General features: G+C 40.9%; 2 protein-coding genes across 5 annotated transcripts in view; one reads left to right on the top strand and one right to left on the bottom strand.

Moving 5' to 3' along the window:
- Positions 1-1,846: 1,846 nt before the first annotated feature.
- ZBTB26 (zinc finger and BTB domain containing 26) lies at positions 1,847-16,663 on the bottom strand. 3 transcript variants are annotated; one of them, XM_069582507.2, is made up of 2 exons: positions 16,553-16,663; positions 1,847-6,186 (listed from the first exon to the last, which is right to left on the bottom strand). In XM_069582507.2, exon 2 carries the CDS (start codon positions 6,174-6,176, stop codon positions 4,851-4,853), a length of 1,326 nt encoding a protein of 441 aa, XP_069438608.1. In that variant the 5' UTR covers positions 6,177-6,186; positions 16,553-16,663; the 3' UTR covers positions 1,847-4,850. The 3 variants fall into 3 exon arrangements, with proteins under 3 accessions (XP_069438608.1, XP_069438611.1, XP_069438610.1); XM_069582510.1 differs by having other exon boundaries at positions 16,549-16,658; XM_069582509.2 differs by having other exon boundaries at positions 16,521-16,650.
- Positions 16,664-16,691: 28 nt separating this feature from the next.
- The window catches only part of RABGAP1 (RAB GTPase activating protein 1), a 161,764-nt gene continuing 157,902 nt past the window's right edge, over positions 16,692-20,553 (top strand). Inside the window, exon 1 of one of the 2 annotated variants that reach the window (XM_069582468.1) lies at positions 16,692-16,972. The gene's annotated coding sequence lies outside the window, so the exon portion shown is untranslated. The remainder of the gene's footprint in view (positions 16,973-20,553) is intronic. The other variant, XM_069582471.1, reaches the window with a different exon arrangement.

Below are 20,553 nucleotides of genomic sequence, written 5' to 3'. Positions count from 1 at the left end.
AGGTATCTATCTAAACCTCTAACCTGGCTCTTTCCTCCAACATAAGCTATTTCCTCCTCCTGTAATAGAGCGTGGTTCAACAGAGGTTGCTGCGGGCCATTACCACCCCCCAACCCCGTTACCAGGCAACGGTTCAGTTCAGTTCAATTCAGTCGCTCAGTCGTGTCCGACTCTTTGCGACCCCATCAATCGCAGCACGCCAGGCCTCCCTGTCCATCACCAACTCCCGGAGTTCACTCAGACTCGCGTCCATCGAGTCAGTGATGCCATCCAGCCATCTCATCCTCTGTCGTCCCCTTCTCCTCCTGCCCCCAATTCCTCCCAGCATCAGAGACTTTTCCAATGAGTCAACTCTTCGCATGAGCTGGCCAAAGTACAGGAGTTTCAGCTTGTTACCAGACCGTTAATGGTTGTTCAGCAATTGGTCTGTGCAGGGCAATGCTCCTCCCTAGAACCCCCGACCTGGGGGTGGGGTGGGGTGAGGAGCCTGAGGGGCATTTGGGTTGGGTGCCTGGCTGCCTTAGGGATGAGAACTGGACAGGGTCTGGGGACCTGGCTCTGAGGGAGCAGACAACTGAAATCTGCCTCTCTAGCCAGGACTTGGTCCTCAGATTGTGAAAGTTGTGCCTTGGGACCTTGCCCTTTCTTGTCAGAATAGAGAATATTTCCCTGGTGGAGATTTACAGGAACATTGATACCTGACCATGACCAGACCTCCAGAACAAATACACCAGGAAGTCTGCAACAACTAACGTTGTGCCTCTCTCACCTTTCCTATAAAAGGGCTTTGCTGAAAGCTTTTGGGGAGTTTCCCTGATGGGTCAGCTGGTAAAGAATCCGTCTGTAATATGGGAGACCTGAGTTTAGTCCCTAGGTTGGAAAGATCCCCTGGAGAATGGAATGGCAACCCACCCCAGTATTCTGGCATGGAGAATGGAATGGCAACCCACCCCAGTATTCTGGCATGGAGAATGGAATGGCAACCCACCCCAGTATTCTGGCATGGAGAATTCCATGGACAGAGGAGCCTGGTGGGCTACAGCCCATGGGGTCACAAAAACTTGGGACACGACTGAGCAACTTTTACTTTGGGGGAGTTTGGGGGTTTTAAGGCATGAGTCACCCACCTCTTTGCATGGCCCTGCAATAAACTTTTCTCTGTTCCAAACTCCCAACATTTTGGTATTGTCTGGCTTCTCCACGGTGCATGGAGTAACACTACCACTCATCCTTCAAAATCCCATTCATCGTTCATAAATCACATCATCCCTAAAGCCATCTTTAATTGCCCATGAATTACTTTGCTCCCACTTGGGGAACCAGTAAACCCTTTGGCTGCCTTAATGACTGTAATTATCATACCTGTATTAAAATCTATGTCCCACCTGCTGCTGCTGCTGCTAAGTCGCTTCAGTCGTGTCCAACTCTGTGTGACCCCATAGACAGCAGCCCACCAGGCTCCCTGGTCCCTGGGATTCTCCAGGCAAGAACACTGGAGTGGGTTGCCATTTTAGGCAGCGGTATTTAGGACAGTGACTTACTGATCTTTGCATTCCTGGAAGTCTAGCACTTAGTAGGAATCAAGTATTTGCTAAATGAAGGAAACATCTCAACCAATTCTTAAAAGCAGTTGCTCCATCCCCTCAATCAACAGTACAGGAAGAAGTAATTGACCCTGATAACAATTTTTTGTTAGCCCAGATTTGCTTCTGAAGCCAAGCTCAGCATGTTTGATAAACATGTCTTTTCAAGAATAAGAGTGAGAAAGCATTCCTGTGTTCAAATTCAAGCAATTGGAATGGGAAACAGGAGGGAAAGAGAGAAAATAAACCACTGACACCAGAGCTTTAAATTGTCACACTTTTATTAAGGAAACTTCCCCATAATAAGTGAAGAGGTAGTTCACAGTATGTCTAACATACAACAGATTTAGAACAGCTATTCACCAGCTGAAATAAAATGTTCTGGGTTGTTTGTTTAGGATATTATTTTAGAAGTAGTGATGGTGATCACTCTCCATTTATAGATCTTCTAATAAACTAAAACAAATTAAAACCACATCTGATTTACCTCAGAGCCACTTCAGTTTGGAGTTTGCCTTTAAAATTAAATAATAAATAAATAACTGTGACACAGTGATTTTTTAAAAAACCAAACAAAGGAAAACAGAACCCTCTCATTTTTAGTTATCCTGGGGATCCATAAAACACAAATGCTGAATGTCTAAGGCTTTAAAAAATCTTCCTCCACTACAAGAATACAACTAGTTTTGAAAGTCATCTTCCTCTGTAAAACATATTCGATATCAGTAAATTGATCACTTTGCATATAATCTAAGAAACATGTATAAACAAAAAGTCAAGTACCACCAAAATTAAGAAAATGTCTCACAGAAACAGAACATCTCTCCAGCCAAGAAATAGGGGAGACTGTAAACCACTTCAGTGGTTTGCAATTGAAAAAGGTGAGAACTACAAGTTTTACTCATATAAAACCATAAAGAGGCTGATTTTAAGTGATCAAAGAAAGCAAGGCAGTTTTCTTTATTCTTCCTAGGATAAAACCAAATTGATACCTTATCTCACTAAGACTACATGAGACTGTAAGCTCTGTGAGGGCAGAGACCGTAACAATCTTATCTTCAAATTCTCAGTATCTAGCATAGTGCCTAACAACAATATGTGTTCAATAAATGTCTCCTGAATGCCTGAATGAATCCAGAAATAGTCTCCAACCAAAGAGACCAATTTTATTTGAAGCCATGCCTTTTAGTCTTCAACTCTGTAACAAAACAAGACATGAATTTACGCAAAGAAAGCACCCCCAACTTGAAAGTTCCCTGTGATAAAATGATGTTTAGAGAAAAGAGTGAAACATTGGTTAACATATTAGTGTCTCACTATTGCATAGAATTGGTACTCTTTGGCTGGATCATATAAAAACCAGAATGCTAGGTAGCATCATTAGATCATATAATGAGTGACATTAGGCATAAGATACCTATTAGTCTTACCACTCCATTTTATTCTCATTTAAAACCTTTTAACAAATGGTAGAAATTATACTTCAAATCAGATTCACATGTAAATGCATCAAATTATAACAACTTTAAGAATACCCTCTGACTACTCAAAATTAATTTTTGGTTCATCTATACATGGACTCTCACAGCTCGGAAACAAAAACCAGGAAATCCTGATGGAAACTATACACTGTTTCCAGACAAAATTAGTTTCACATTTGGATCCTTCTCACGTTGTTACTTGTCCTTTCTATTCCTAATCAACACCCAGCAAATCAGTTGCTTGCTTAGGAAGAATGTAATATTCATCCTAACCAAAAAATAATTACCTTACAAAAATAAATCCTTCTATGACTGTTCTGTTTGCAAAATCGAGGCTGTCTTAGAAAGCAAACAGGGATGCACAGAGGGAAAGCACAAACTAGGAACTTTTTGCTAAAGTATTCTTGATCATGTACTAAATCTTTTTAAGCCAAGGGACAGTGAGAAGTGAGGAGACCTTAGCTCATATTTAGCCTACTTAGTCTACTGTGGCCAACCTTGGCCAGGCTACCTCTTTGGGCTTTGGATACCCCAACTTAAAAAAAGAGAGGCAGGCTAAATGATTTCTTAAGATTCTCTATGGACTCAAACACTCCTATTATCTAAATCTAACTCATGGTTCAGAAACGAGTAAGACTCAAAATTTTATTTCTGAACATGTGTTTAGGAAAAACAGTTGTTTTGTTTTTCCATAACTGAAAGTCAACTTTGTATTTGATCTGTCAAAGGGGATGAGGTGGGACTGTGTACCATTATAGGAACAACTAAATGCAAAACTCTGACTGCTCCTTCTGTGACCCACTTTTTTCATCCACTTTAGAAATTAAGGTACACAAGGAAATGAGAATTCAAAGACTATTACAATATACTGGACAAAACTCTGAAGGCCAAACTCACCTTAGCAATAGCAAACTTCTATAACAAATTCTAGAGACTGACTCCAGATAGCCCCTTTTTAGAGAGACCCTTATATGTTAGCACACTTAAAGTGTACCTGGAGCAATCCTGATTCCAAAAGCATCACCAAGTAAGCTACAGAATAATTATAAGCATTTGACTTCTTTCGGGAGAAGACCTCCCAAATCAGTACTGTTGTACAACTACTACCCTTTGTTGGTTATGCTCCTCAATGATGATTCCTATCTGCAGGTATTAAGGGAAATACTGTACTCTGGTCTATGTCAACTTCAATCACATGAAGCTGGCCCATAAACTGTTGAAAACAGTACAGAATAATCTAAAATACTTCTTTATAGCCAGCTCCAGGATAAGTAGATTCATTCATTTATCAGACATAGATGAATTATCAGTGGTTCTGATAGAACTAGAAGTTCTATCACATATTCAGGCTGATAGCAGTATCACCTTATATCTCAGCTTATTTCCTACCAAAGAAAAAGATTACTTGCTTCTCTTAGCATAGCATCTATTGGTGGAGTGGAGGTGATGTTATTAACTTCTTGGTACCTTCAGAATGTGCCCAGTGGAAAGTCTAAAATAGTGTCAGTCTAAGACACAAGTTGATGTTAGGTAGACAAATGGAGTACTCCTTGGGAAAGGAAAACAGACATCACAGGATAAATAATTCAAAACAGAACATGGGAAAGGGCAAAAGGCAGGCAAGACCACTCCAAGTGGCAAGTTGCCTGGTCTGTTAGTGCTTTGACTCACCCCTACGACCTGCACAGAGGATCTGGAGACGTCAAATTAGCGAAATGACTCCTAAGAAGACTCAGACTATTGCCACGTTTGTAGTCAGTTCTAGTTAGGAGCACAAAGGCCCTATTTAATTCACGCAAGTGCTATCGTTCCTTAAGTTCAGGACAGCTTGGGCCAGTTTACCTGCATCCAGGACCTGTGTTGCATCAGGCTGCGGCTGACACCCTTTAGAGTCTGTGACTGTTGTACACGCAAAAGAATCAAAGTCCACAGTGAGGTCTTGCACATTTCTTTCATTGGCATTATCAAAGCTGTTTTTGCCATGCAGCTGTTTAAGGTGCTTCCTCAAAACTGGCTTATGTGCAAAAACCATGTCACAATAGTTACACTTATGGGGCTTATCTCCACTGTGAAGGTTAAGATGATCCTGTAAGGAACACTTCTGAGAAAAGGTTTTCCCACAGATTTTACACTGGAAAGGTTTAATGCCGGCATGCACACGCATGTGTCGATGAAGGTTGCCTTTCTGAGTAAAAGTCTTGCCGCAGAGTAGACACATAAAGAGTTTGTGCATTTTTAAATGGTTGGCGTAGTTCTCCAGGTGACGAAACACCCTGGTACACTTTGGGCACTGGTGATGCCACTGCAGGCCTTTGTCTACACCTCGAATATTAGGCCCAAAGACATCTTTCGCGGCCATGATGATGTTATCACTGCCTGTGTAAGAGAGGGCATAATTGTGGAGATGGTTTTGCTCTATTTCACTTACTCTGTTTTCCACAGTTGAATTTATCAGAGAGTGCTGGGGCTCGGATGAATGTAAAGCAGTGGGTTCAGAAGAAATAAACTGGTTCTGATCTTTTTTACTTCTAACCTCTGATACATCCCCAATAGATTCTACCTTAACGATCTGAATATCACTGTCCTCTATATCCATACTGTCTTCAGATGGGTGAATACAAGGTGAGTCCTGCTTTGGGGAGCCTCTGGCATCCCCCTGGTGTTCTTTCGACTGGGGAGAAGCACTCTGTGGTTCACATCCCTCTTTACTTTCCATTGGCTGTTTTGGCTTTATAAATTTCCACAAGGCCTGTGTGCACCGTTCTACAATGTGACTCATCTGAAGAAAACTCGCAGCGGTCAAGTAATTGACCAGTTCCATCTCAGGGAATTCCAGCACACCACTATAACACGACAAGAGCAATTGTCTCCCCACTTCGGAACTCTGCAATATGGAGATTTTCACCTCTCTCGAATCGTTCAGTAAAAACTGGTCTCTTAAGAAGGGGGAACCTGCAGCAAACACAATTTTATGCCCCTGTACCTCAATATCATCTATGAGAACTGTAACATCACAAAATTTATTCTCTTCTCTTAATTTGTTCATTTTTTGTAACATTGAATCTCCATAATTTTCAAACTTGAAGTGAAGGAGATCTGATCTTTCAGACATTTTGGCAGACCTAAAGAACAGAAATGTAAAAAGGATGAATTGAAGAAAATTCAAACAATTAAGAAAACCTGGATTTTCCTTCCAAAAACAAATCTGTTGTCATACCTGTTCATATGTATCTGAATGAAATTTCCCTTGAAAGAGGAAGCTAGTATAACAGCTTTTGAAGGCTGTTAAAAATGACTCCTCACCAACATCAAATGTCAGTTGCATCTAAAGGAGTGGGCTTATATTAGCGGAAATAGCTTGGCATTCATTCAGCTTTTTAAGATGCTTAATACAAGAACAGTGCTTGAGTTATTCCAAGTGTATTCTTTTGCTTCTCAAATCAGAATTCTGTCAGGTTTCATGAACTTCCTAAAACATCCATCAAGTAATACAGTAATAAGAAGTGACAATTTTATTTTGCATGATACTATGAACCTCCTTCTTCAAAGACAAAACACTATTTTCCTTTGCTTTGAATTTTACTGTAATGGCACTGCTTGTCCCATTCCTGGGTAAACCCTCTTCTGTCTAAACTGATGTGAATTTACTCATACAAGTATTTTTGCAATACAATGAAAGTCACATGTTTAAAAGGACAACTTTTAGACAGTGTCAAAGGCACAAGTCTTTGCTCTTTGCATTTTGGACAGTCTTTCCTAAGAAACATTTGTTGATATATGAAGTAAATATTTGATATAGAAAAACAAGATGAGTCACTTGGTGGGAATCTGAGTAAAAGTACAGTGGATCTAGTTAATCCCTACTAGGTGCTATTCTTTCTTCTTTATCCCCATTCATCCATCATTACTCATCAACTGGACTACTCAAATTCATTCATAAATGCCCATTGGTTCCAGCTTCTATTACCTCTAAACCAACTCCTACATCACCACACGTCATCTTTCAAAAACATAGATCTGTTTATATCCAACCCCTGCCTAAAATCCTTTTGCGACCTCCTGTCATCTGGATGAAGACTAACCTCTCCAATATAAACTGATCAAGTAAATTTAATAATAATTATGGTAAACACTGGCAAAAACCAACCAACCATGGAGACGGTTGCTTTGTAAAAACTGCATATTTGTCCTGTTATAAAGCAATGTCTTTGGAGAAAGTCCCCATGTTCTAATTCCATACTCTTACTTTGCTTCCCGTGTGTCACTCTAAAGGGAAGGATGAGTTAGCCATGTCAACAAGACATCGTCAACATATTATTTTTACAATGACAGCCCACCAGTCATAGTAAAAATAAACTCACACCTTGTCTATATACCAATCTTCTGTGAGATCAGTGGGTATATAAGATCTACCTGTGAGAAGTAGCTCCACAATTTCAGTACATCAGTAAGTTCACCTCGAACTTTGTGTCTCCATCAACTCCATAGTTGAGAATCATGAGCAACAGTTCCTAGTGACATCTGGCTCCTGAAGCCCAATCTTTAAAGTTTTATGTTCTAGAACAGTGAGTTACAAAGGCCCACAGAGTACGAGCTTGTGACAGCAGAATACAGGTCTCACTCACAATGCTCAGCGCCTACTTCATAATAGCACTCTACTGCCTCCAAGCCTTACTACAGGTGTTTCTTTAGTCCAGAATACTATTCCCAGCCAATTCTCACTCTCTTATTTCCTCTGAGGCCCTTCCCTAACCCCTTAGATCAGAACAGTTCTCTCTACTGAAACTATAACCTCAAAATACTAACAGTAATACCCTTCAAACTGCAAGCTTCATGGCATTAGAGAGAATAGTCTCTGCCCCATTCAATAGGGCTAATGCTGGGAATCTGCATCTTCTGGGGTGAAACACTCTTCCCTTTGGTTTCAAATTCAGCAGTAACGCGTCCACATTACTGGCAAACCCTATTCTGTTCAAACTGGTGTATATACCCATCACCTAATATAATACTAAACACATAGCAGGTGCTCAGTTTGTATTTGTCGATCCTATAAGATTCATTTGACAGTAATAGGAAGACTTGCTGTTAGGAAGACCAGTGCAGTGTCTGCATAAGCATTACAAGTCTGAGGCTATGAGAGCCTACAAACGAATGGGTACAAGGAGCAAGGAAAAGGAAAAGAAAAAAAAAGATTTCAAAAAAACTTGTGGGAGACACAAAATGAAAAAAAGCAATATGCAAAGGTTCTAAACTTAGGAGTTCACCTGAATTAAAATATCACTGAAAGAGAGGTGAGACTTAGGAGGGGGGACTGGTATGGCACAGGTATATTTAAACACATTTATACATAAATTACAAGCATCTTTGTATGGCACTCTGTACAGAAAAATTATAGTCACAATGAAGATGAGAGAGGAGGGATGCAGAGAAGCATATGTAGCATCAGAGAAGAGATGGTAAATACCAGATGAAAAGGAAAAATCTCGGAGACATGGGAATATATTAGTAAAGAAAGTGGCGCAACAGTATTATCCATCACTGGTCAATTTTAGCAATTATGGTTGCTTGACATACTCGATCTGGCAGTGGTGAATGTCCCAATTCATAACCAGAAATTATACAAATGACTGTTGTTCAAATGGCCAAACAAAAGGGGCACTATTTCTTAGAGGTTTAGCTTGTCCTGAATTTAGTGACAGGTCAGCATTTTGAACTGTGGTGCTGGAGAAGACTCCTGAGAGTCCCTTGAACAGCAAGATCAAACCAGTCCATCCTGAAGGAAATGAACCCTGAGTATTCACTAGAAGGACTGATGGCCATACTTTGGCCACCTGATGAGAAAAGCTGACTCACTGGAAAAAACCCTGAGGGTAGAAGGGCAGGAGGACAACAAGGTGACAGAGGATGAGACGGTTGCATGGCATCATCGACTCAATGGACATGAGTTTGAGTAGGCTCCGGCAGATGGTGAAGGACAGGGAGGCCTGGTGTGCTGCAGTCCACGGGGTCACAAAGAATGGGACAAGACTGAGCAACTGAATGACAACAATGGCACTTTCCAAGTAACACTGAAAAATAAGCACTAATTGCTTCCATCTATAACATGATAGCACTCGAATTACTTTAGGCAACTCTCTCAGGGATCATTGTTCCTTGAAGCTCCAAAGACAGGAGTTGGAATACAGTTTCATTTACCTCCTATTCATCAGTCTCAAGCAACTTACCAACAAGAGCAGTCAGACAGGTTATCTCAGGGACGTGCTTGATTTGTCTACTGTAGTCCAAGAATGTGAGGAAAAATTATTTCTCCTTTAAGAAGTTTTCCTTAATGTGGCCCACTCTATTGTCTCTCTTTAATAAACTCTTATTTCCAGGCCACAGAGTTCATCCGTTAATTGTTTCCTGTCACTAGTTTCTCTTTCCATCAGAAGGTTAGTTATTTGAGGTCAAGAACCAACTGTTATTTTTTACACAACTCATTCAATAAAAACTGTAACTAACTCTTAATGCTCCCTATGAAGTTACTATTGAGCTATGGTAGAGATGCCCTTCATTATCATAATACTGTTTTTGAGTGCCCTGGGGGAAATTTCTTTCTAGGGTTTGCTTCAAAAAAATAGTCTTGACAACATAAAATGAAATTTTAAACAAAAGTTTAAAAAGTTCAAATAAAAAGGAGTATTTGTTTCATATGAACTAGTTTAATTCTATTTAAAAATAAGAAAAAGGATGCCTAATCTTTACTGAACACTTGCTGAGTACTAGGTATACCCAAATCGACCCATTTAATCTTCAAAATTTCTATGAGGTAAGTATTATTGTCATCTCCACTTTGCTTATGAGGAAATTCATGCTTGGTGAACATAAATCACTTGCTTACTTAAGAAAGGTGTAAAGTATTAAATGTTAATGGTAGAAATTATGCCTGAGTGACATGATGCCAAAATTCACGTATGACAGAACTAGGCTAGCTGAAGTTTTATCTTATGAATATTAACTGTGATCTCCATTCATATCTATTCAACTATACCCTGATGATTGATATGCTTTTGTATAGTTAGTTATGCTTCAATAAAAGGCTTATGCTTAAAAACAAAAAATACAACTTAAAGCCAAATTTGCGTCAAGTCTAGAGGGCTTTAATAGTAAACCATTTATGTATTATCCTTGTCTTACCTTTCTCATCTATTTTAACTTTATGTTATTTTTCTATCTTTTGTGTATTCATCTTTGTTGGATGAAACTTAATGCCATTTATAAATAAAACATAAAACATAATAAATAAAAATTATGAATATATTTGATTTTTAGACTCCCCAACTATAGTTAACTTGTAACTACAATAGCAATTATTCATTATTATCATAGAAATCACTCACATAATTCTAGATTATAGCATACCTTCTAGGAACTGAAAGTACAGAACTGATTAGGTAGACTAGAGAGACTTGGTCACCACATTCTGCTGATTCTTTTCAAAGAAAGATTTCCAAATTCTCTATATGCGTACTACCACTGGCATAGTTCAGGTGCTTATCAACTATTGTCTGGGTTACTGTGATTAAGTCTGAATACTGCTGAGTTTCTCTTAGCAAGTTTTAAATGACCCACTTTCCAAACATCAATGAAATAGGAATAATCTCACTTAAAATCACTTTCTCTTTGTTTATATTTACACAATTCTTCTATAATCATTTCCATAACAAATGTTGCAGCTGATTTGAAATTTCCCTTTGTTCAAACAGGAGTAACCCAAAATGATCAGTGAATATTTTAGGTTGAACAATGTTCACTGCCAAGCAAGGGACAGTGTGAAAATATCCACGTTTCTTGTCTCAAATGCCTCTAATGATACTGACAAGGAAAACTTTCAGTCTGTTTTCTCATCTACCTGATAAACGTACCCTTATCTTTCAACTTAGCACTCACAACTACTTCGAAATCCTTCTTCCTCTTTCATTAACACCATATGCCATTTTTCAAAGAGACTGTAATATACTACAGCCTTTCTATAAAACTCAATCCTTTTCTTCTTTTGGGTAACTTTCATGACACTACATTCTCCAGCTGCTCACTCTTTTACTTACAACATGTTTATACAATCTGTAAGTAACATTATAGAAATATACCATTCCTGGAAAAACTTTTGAATATAGATAAAGTAAAAGCCCCCTTTCTCAGCCTCCTTCCATTCAGTCAGTTGATTCTCAGTTTCTTCCTTAATGAATCTCCTTCCCTCTCCACTTTTAAAACAACACTTCTATATATAACACTTCCAGCCACAGAAAATAAAAAGTAAAATTACAAACTATATATATTTTGCAACTTTCTTTTTTCACTTATTGCTTTAAGAATTATTTATGTTGACTAAATCTTGTTATTTATGTTGAATAAATCTAGCTCACTCTTCTTAAACTGTTGTACAGAAGTGAGCAAGTGACTTAACGACTGGCCTCAGGTTTCTGCCATTCTTTGGCTGATGTGTTGCTTAAGGGTTCTGTAAATTGTGAAAAGGTAAGTATATTCTTCAAAGCTTAGTCCTTAAGATTTTGCTAGTTTCTTAAGGCTGACTTCCTCAAAAAACCTGTCTTGGTTTCTCAATGTTTTATTACCTTCTCTATTTAAAAATTTCCTAAATCTTCATCCTCCCTGCACATGGTCCTTCCTTGGCCAGCCAAGAGTGCAGCGGTTCACAGGACTCTTCCCTGCACCAGACCTGGGACCCCTAACTTGGCTTGCATCCACTTCTCAGCAGGGAGCTGTGGGGAGGAGACCAGGGAAGCAACAGGGCCTGGGTGGCCCGTGACCCCTGGGCCTCTGAGCTCCTGGCCCAGAAAGGTGATATTAGAAAACTAGCTGAAAACTTAACATTCAAAAAAATAAGATCATGGCATACGGTCCCATCACTTCATGGCAAATAGAAGGGGAAAAAGTGGAAGCAGTGATAGATTTTATCTTCCTGGGCTCCAAAATCACTGCTGACAGTGACTGCAGTCATGAAATCAAAAGATGCTTGCTCCTTGGAAGGAAAGCTGTGACAAACCTAGACAGTGTATTAAAAAGCAGAGACATCATTTGCCAACAAAGGTCCATTTGACAAAGCCATGGTTTTTCCAGTCGTCGAGTACAGATGTAAGAGTTGGACCATAAAGAAGGTTGAGCACTGAAGTACTGATGCTTTGGAACTGTGGTGCTGGAGAAGACTCTTGAGAGTCCCTTGGACAGCAAGATCAAACCAGTCATTTCTAAACAAAATCAACCCTGAATATTCATTGGAAGGACTGATGCTGAAACTGAAGCTCCAATACTTTGACTACGTGATGCAAAGAGATAATTCATTGGAAAGGATTCTGATGCTGGGAAAGATCAAGGGCAGGAGTAGAAGAGGGCAGCAGAGGATGAAATGGTTGGATAGTATTACCAACTCAATGGACGTGAGCTTGAGCAAACTGGGAAATAGTGAAGGACTGGGAAGCCTGGCATGCTGCAGTTCATGGAGTTGCAAAGAGTTGGACATGACTTAGTGACTAAATAACAACAACATGGCTAATTTTAACCAAACTTAATCTCAATTCGGATTCCCTCGTAGCTCAGTTGGTAAAGAATGTCCCTGCAATGCAGGAGACCCAGGTTCAATTCCTGCAAGGTAAAGATCCCCTGAAGAAAGAAATGGCAACCCATTCCAGTATTCTTGCCTGGAAAATCCCATGGATAGAGGAGCCTGGTAGGCTACAGTCCATGGGGTCGCAAGTTGGACACAACTCAGAGACTAAATCACCAACCACCACCAACCTCAGTTCAATCTAATAAAAAATAACTGCCCTAGGCTATTACCCTATCATTTGTAATGCATGTTATCTAAACTCTTGCACCGGCTAAAACTCAGTAAGTCAAAAATAAAACCTTGTGGAGAACACGTCTGACAACAGTGGATGTGGAGACAAGGAAACCTGTTAGTATGTTATTATTCTAACAGAGCGATATAGAAATAACGAGGGCCCGAATAACAGAGATCAGTCCTGGGTGTTCATTGGAGGGACTGATGTTGAAGCTGAAACTCCAATACTTTGGCCACCTGATGCAGAGAGCTGACTCATTTCAAAAGACCCTGATGCTGGGAAAGATTGAGGGCAGGAGGAGAAGGGGATGACAGAGGATGACATGGTTGGATGGCATCACCAACTTAATGGACATGGGTTTGGGTGGACTCCGGGAGTTGGTGATGGACAGGGAGGCCTGGCGTGCTGCGGTTCATGGGGTCGCAAAGAGCGACACGACTGAGTGACTGAACTGAATAATATGAGATTGAGAAGAAATAATATGGATTTATTTTAACAGATTCCAGAGATATCTCAAAGAACTGATAGACTTGATAACCAAGGTAGGGAACAAGGGATGAAAGGTCACGATGACTCCTAGGTATTTGGTTTGAGAAACTGGATGTCTGACAGAATGTCATTCAATAAGCGAGGAAATGCTGGGCGAAATGACAATGGGTCAGGTCTTAAAATGTTTAACCAGAGGAGCCTGCATGACATTAAGGAGAAGATCGATTAGCTAGCTGATATGGCTCTGAAGCTAAAGGGAAGACCTGATTTGGATAAGTTAATAAATGAAAGCATGACATAAATTGACCTAACTATGAATGAAACTGACCTAAAATGGCACATATTGGAAGAGAATCTAAGGGAAAAGAAATGAAAAATAAATCCATAACAGAAACATAAATCCATTACTTACCTTCTTCTCAATCTGGATCTCTTCTAAGCCTCTCCAATTTTTAATCAAGAGTCTATCTTTGCTTAAATTTTTCCCATTCTTTTGACTCCCATGTTCAATCACTGCTTAGTACAGTGGATAAAACCAGGTTTCCAAGAATCAAAATGCTGCCCCACCACTTTCTAGTTGTATGACCTTGGGCAAGTTACGTAACTACTTCTGTTTTTTCAGTTGTCCCATCTGTCAAAGAATAACAGTACTTAACATGATAATATGACTTAATATTTCCACAACAATATGTTGTTATGGAAAATTAAATTAATTTAAAAGTAGATTAATGTTTTAAATTAAGTTACTTTTTAAAAGAACTTATGATAGAGCCTGGAGTTGTGCTCTGTAAGCAAATGTTAGATCAATAATAAAGCCTGTCAATATCCTTTGTGAAGTCCTTCGACGTGTGGCATTTCTTTCATTCTCATTTGATACCAAATCACCTGAGGTCTCCATTATTTCCCATGTTATCACCTCATCATTCTGCTAAAATTGCTTTGTAAAAAGTCACTCATGATCTCTTGATAAAGAAATGCAATCTTTTTTTTTTCTTTCTCATTCTCCAAAGGCTCTGCATCCGTTGTCTCAGTGGACCCTTCTCAGTATTCTCCTCTCTTGATTTCTGAGACTTCTTGGTTGCTGGAATCCTTACATTTTATCATTATATTTTATCATCTACTTCTGTTTCTGCTACTATATCAACTACTATTAACTAGTCAGTCCCATTTCCCCAAATATTCCCTTCTTTGTCGATAACCCCTTCCTGATACCAACTATTTCCATGGCTTCCACCTCTGTGCTTTAAGATGATTCAGACTTTTACCTCAAGCCACGGCATTTAGGCTGAGCTGCAGATTTGTCTTTCCAACTCTGTACTGGACAGTTCCATGTGGCTATCCCATCAGGCCTTAAATTCAAATATCCAAAAAATGAACTGGTCATCTACACTACGCTTATGGTTTTATTGCTGATAATGGCATTAACATTCTTCAAATTTCACAGGCCTGAAACCTAAGACTCAGCTTTGATACCTCTTTCACCCACAACATCCAATTCATTATGGAGTCTTTATAGCATTTCCTACAGCATGTGTGTGCTTAGGCACTCTCAGTTATGTCCGACTCTTTGCAACCCCATGGACTGCAGCCCGCTAGGCTCCTCTGTCCATGGGATTCTCCAGGCAAGAATACTGGAGTGGGCTGCCATGCCCTCTTAGGGGATCTTCCCAACCCAGGGATCGAACCCAGGTCTCTCACAATGCAGAAGGATTCTTTACCATCTGAGCCACTAGAGAAGCTCAAGAATACTGGAGTAGGTAGCCTATCCCTTCTCCAGTGGGTCTTCCCAATCCAGGAGTCAAACAGGGGTCTCCTGCATTGCAGGCGGATTCTTTACCAGCTGAGCTGCCAGGGAAGCCCTTCCCTTCAGCATACCTGCCTTCTTTCTAATAACACTATCATAACTCGGTTTTGGGATTTCGTTACTTCTCACTAGGTTGATCCCATTACACCTTCAAAAGAATCTCCAATAAGAACGTCTGCTGCTGCTGCTGCTAAGTCGTTTCAGTCATGTCCGACTCTGTGCGACCCCAGAGACGGCAGCCCCCAGGCTCCCCCATTCCTGGGATTCTCCAGGCAAGAACACTGGAGTGGGTTGCCATTGCCTTCTCCAATGCATGAAAGTGAAAAGTGAAAGTGAAGTCACTCAGTCGTCTCCAACTCCTAGCGACCCCATGGACTGCAGCCCACCAGGCCCTTCCATCCATGGGATTTTCCAGGCAAGAGTACTGGAGTGGGTTGCCATTGCCTTCTCCGATAAGAACATCTAGACTTTAGCTAAAGAGTCCAGAATCAGTTCTTAGAAATTCTTATCTTATAGGCTGACCTCCAGAACAAGATGATTTTCTACAGTGCAAATCTGACCACACTAGTCTCCTGCTCAAAACTCTTCAACAAGTACCGACCTCTTTTAGGAGTAAATCTTCACTATCTGGACTCCATCTACTTTCCCAGCTTCACATCTCATGCTTTGCACAAGAGCCCTGGAACCCTCTCCTGCTCTTCCCACACAAGTTATGCTGCTATTCCTTCACAGCACTGTAACTGTTCCTCTGAGCGCAAAATCTCTTCTCCATCTTATCCCCAAGTGAAACTGAAAAGTCTCTTTAACTTCCCCAGCAACTGCCCCTTGAACGTTTCATATATATACGACTGATATGTACATCGCAGGAGCACTCATTTGTTTTTATCTGGTTCCCAAACTTGACCCTGAAAATTAGAACAATGTCTTATGAATTCCCAGTGCCTGACAAGGCGCCAGATATAAAAAAGGTGTTGTAGCCAGTGGCAAAAGGGTAATCTAGCTGCACTCCACGGTGATCCTCGCAGGCTGGCACTGAGGCCTTGCCCTGGCCGAGAACTGGCACTTCTTAAAAGATGCCAGAGTCGGGTTAAAGCCAACTGCTTGGCCCTCGCCTGGGGTCCCCGGAGGAGGTCCCTGGGGGCATCCTTAGGCTCCCCACTCCAGAGTCAGGGGAGGGAAAGGGGCGGGGCATAGCAGGGGCCGGGCCAAGGGCTCCGTAAGCACCCCCGTGCCTAGGCCAGCCCCTCGGCCCCCATCCCGGTGCAGGTCCCGGCCAATCCAGGGCCCCAAGGGGGCTCGATTTTGAGAGACCTTGTACCCCTACCCGGCGCTCCGGCCGCCTCCGCACTTACAGACCCGGGGGAAGGCCACCGTCAGGATCCGGCACCGCCAGGAGCTCCGGCCCCTCGGGGCTCCGGGAAGGGGGAGGGGCAGGGAACCCGAGCCAAAGGGGGACCCAACGGAACCGGAAGGGCAGCCCTCGCCGGACAAAGACAACTTCCAGGTCCCATAGTCCTCTCCGCCAATCGGAAGGCTGGGAGGGCGGCGGGCCAGGAGAGGGATTCTCCGTGCCGTGGGCGAGATGCAGATCGGGTGCCCCGGGCTTCCCGCTAGCTTCTTGGCCCGCGTGAGCCGACGTGCAGGTGCTGTGGCTTCTTAGCGCCTGGGGCTCAGGCCCCGCGCACTTCGCTCCTTCTCAGCCGCTCCTCTCGAGCTACGACTCGACCGTCTGCCGTCTGCGTGGGCCTGAAAGGCGCAGCTGCACTTAAAGCGTCGGTAAGCTCCTCCTGCCTAGGGTATGGACTAGCCTTCTTGGGACCCAGAAGCGGAGGGAAGGAAGTTTACCTCCCTCGGTTTTTGCATGTTGGTGTTTCCCAAGGATTTGCATTCTCCGTTACCTACAAGTTGCTGATGGTTCACAACTCTCTTTCGCCTGACCAGACAGCTCTCTTGCTCCAGGGCCAGCTGCCTAGAAGACATGTCCAATTGGTTTTCCACTTTTGAGGTACCTTTGAACTCAAGTTCATCCGCAGACCTGCTTCTTAACCTCCTGTAGTCCTTGTGTTGGTGAATGGCATCGTCCACGCAGTCTTGCCCACCAAAAAACTTCAGTACCATTCATTCTAGAGCCCCTTTCCATCTTGCCAGTCCAGTGGTTCACTGGGTTCTCCTCATTTTGGGGGGGAAGGGGGAACGAGGATATTGTGGTAAAACATACATAGTATTTATCACTTTAATAATTTGTAAGTGTGAAGTTCCATGGCATTAAGTACTTCACAATATCGGGTAACCATCACCGCTGCTGTGGCCAATTTCATTATTTTGCTTGTGGTTATCGTTTTTCCGCCATTTTTGAAGTTTGTCCTTTTCCCTGGTGACTCGGTTAGTCAAGAATCCGCCTTACAATGCAGGAGACCTGGGTTCCATTCCTAGGTGGGGAAGATCCCCTGGAGAGGGAAATGGCAACCTACACCAGTATTCTTGCCTGGGAAATCCCATGAATAGAGGAGCCTGGCGGGCTACAGTTCATGGGGTCACAAGAGTCGGACAGAACTTAGTGACTAAGCCACCATCATCGTTTTTCCAACACCATTTTTGAAAAGTTCTTCCTTTCTCTGTTGAATGGATTTGGCACCTTTGTTGAAAATCGACTGACCTATGTATGTGAGAATTCATTTTTGGACACTCTATTCTATTACATGTGGCTGTATCTTTGTCCTTATACTGGTGCATATTCTTCTGTTTGTTGTAACTTTGTAGTAAGTTCCTACAGTTCCTTCCTTCCTTCCTGTAGGAAGTTATTAGGACTTCAACTTTATTTTATCCAGATTGTTTTGGTTATGACAAGCCCCTTGAAATTCCGTATGAATTTGAGGATCAGCTTTTACATTTCTAAGAAAAAGGCTGTTGTAATTTTGATAGAGATTGTGTTGAGTCTGTAGATCACTTTGGGTAATATTGCCATCTTAATTTTAAGTCTTACTGTCTGAATAAGAAATATCTTTTCAGGTACTTAAGTCTTTATTAATTGCTTTCAGCAGCATTTTCTTTCAGGAGCACTTTTCAGGGTATTTAATTTATTCTGATACCATAAATGAAATTGCTTTCTTAATTTCCTTTTCACACTGCTGCTGGTATGTAGAACCCAACTGATTTTTCGTGTTGGTCTTGTACCCAGCAATGCTTCTTTTTTTTTTTTTTGGACCCCATAGGCTTTCTTGTGGATTCTTTAGGATTTTCTGTATATATGATTATGCTGCCTGTAAATATAGTTTTACCTCTTTACAATTTGGATGCCTTTTATTTCTTTTTTTATCTGATAGTTCTGCTTAGAACTTTCAGTACAGTGTTGAATATCAGGCATCCTTGACTTGTTCATGACTTGTTCTAAGAGGCATAGGTAAATGATTGCATTTGATTTAGATCTGGGTTTTTTTTTTTTAACAAATACTTTTATCAGGTTGAGGAATTTTCTCTCTATAACTACTTTTTCTGGAAGATCTTATCTTGTAAAGGCATTGTACTTTATCAAATAACTTTTCAACATTAATTGAGATGATCATCAGTTTTTTCCTTAGTTCTATTAATGGAATATTTTAAATTGATTGATTTTATGTTGAACCACCCTTGCATTATCGGGATAAATCCCACTTGGTCATGGGGAATAATTCTGTTCATATGCTGTTGAATTTGATTTACTTATATGTTGTTGAGGATTTTGGCATCTATATTCATAAGAGATATTGTATTTTAAGATGCATTTTGTCAGCTTTGGTATCAGAATAATGAGGCTTCATGAAATCAGAAAGCATTCCCTCTTCCTCAATGGCACCCCACTCCAGTCCTCTTGCCTGGAAAATCCCATGGATGGCCTGGTAGGCTGCAGTCCATGGGGTCGCAAACAGTTGGGCAGGACTGAGCGACTTCACTTTCACTTTTCACTTTCATGCATTGGAGAAGGAAATGGCAACCCACTCCAGTGTTCTTGCCTGGAGAATCCCCGGGATGGGGGAGCCTGGTGGCCTGCCGTCTATGGGGTCACACAGAGTCGGACACGACTAAAGTGACTTAGCAGCAGCAGCAGCAGTTTTTTGTAAGAGTTTGAGAAGGATTGTAATTAATTCTTAGTTAAGCATTTGGTACAATCCCTTACTGAAGCCATCTGGTGCACGACTGTTCTTTTTTGGGAGGTTTTTTTGGTTTGTTTGTTTGTTTTTGGGGGGAGGTTTTTGATCACTCCATCAGTCTCTTTACTTGTTATGAGTATGTTGAGATTTTCTAACTTTTCGAGAATCCATTTAAATAATTTGTATGTTTTGGGGAATTTGCCCATTATATTCTAGGTTGATTTCGTTGATCTTTTCAAGGAAACAACTTTGGTTTCACTGATTTCTTTTTTTCTCTTTTTCTTTTCTCTTGGTTTATTTCCATTCTATTTCCTTCCTTTTGCTAGCTTTGAGTTTAGTTTGTTATTCTTATTTCATAAGGCATAAAGTTAAGACATTGTTTTGAGATTGTTTTTTAATGTAGCCATTTACAACTGTAAATTTCTCTGATTACTGCTTTCATTGCATCCTGTAAGTTTTGGATATTTTTATCATTACTCATTTTCAAGTATATTCTAATTTCCCTTTTAAGGACTTCTTTGACTCATTTGTTCCTTAAGAATGTGTTTAATACCCACATTTTTTGAATTTTCCAGTTTTCCCTGTTCCTGATTTCCAACTTCATCCCATGTAGTTGGAAGATACTTTAATGACCTATCTTTTAAAATCTTCTGAAATTTGTTTTGTGGCCTAATATATGGCATGTATTGGAGAATGTCCTATGTGAACTTGAAAAGAATGTGCTGCTGTTGTGCAGTGGAATGTGCTGTATACCTGTTAGGTTCAGTTAGTTTATTGTGATGTTCAAGTCCTCTAATTCTAATTTATCTTCTGTCTGGTTGTTCTATTCATTATTGAATGTGGGCTATTAATTTTTCTATCTATGATTGTAGAACTGTTTATTCTTCCCGTTAATTCTGTTCAGTTTTGCTTCAAATATTTTGAGAGTCTATTACTAGTTATGTGAAAGTGAAAGTTGTTCAGTCCCATCGAACTCTTTGTGACCCCATGGACTATATAGAATTCTCCAGGCCAGAATACTGGAGTGAGTAGCCTTTCCCTTCTCCAAGGGATCCTCCCAACCCAGGGATCAAACCCAGGTCTCCTGCATTGCAGGAGGATTCTTCCCTGATAGGTCAGTTGGTAAAGAATCTGCTTGGAATGCAGGAGACCCCGGTTTGATTCCTGGGTTGAGAAGATTCTCTGGAGAAGGGATAGGCTACCCAGTCCAGTATTCTTGGGCTTCTCTTG

This window comes from Ovis canadensis, chromosome 3 (genome assembly GCF_042477335.2).
Source record: "Ovis canadensis isolate MfBH-ARS-UI-01 breed Bighorn chromosome 3, ARS-UI_OviCan_v2, whole genome shotgun sequence".
Lineage (NCBI taxonomy): Eukaryota > Metazoa > Chordata > Mammalia > Artiodactyla > Bovidae > Ovis > Ovis canadensis.
This window is presented reverse-complemented; position numbering and strand designations above follow the sequence as displayed.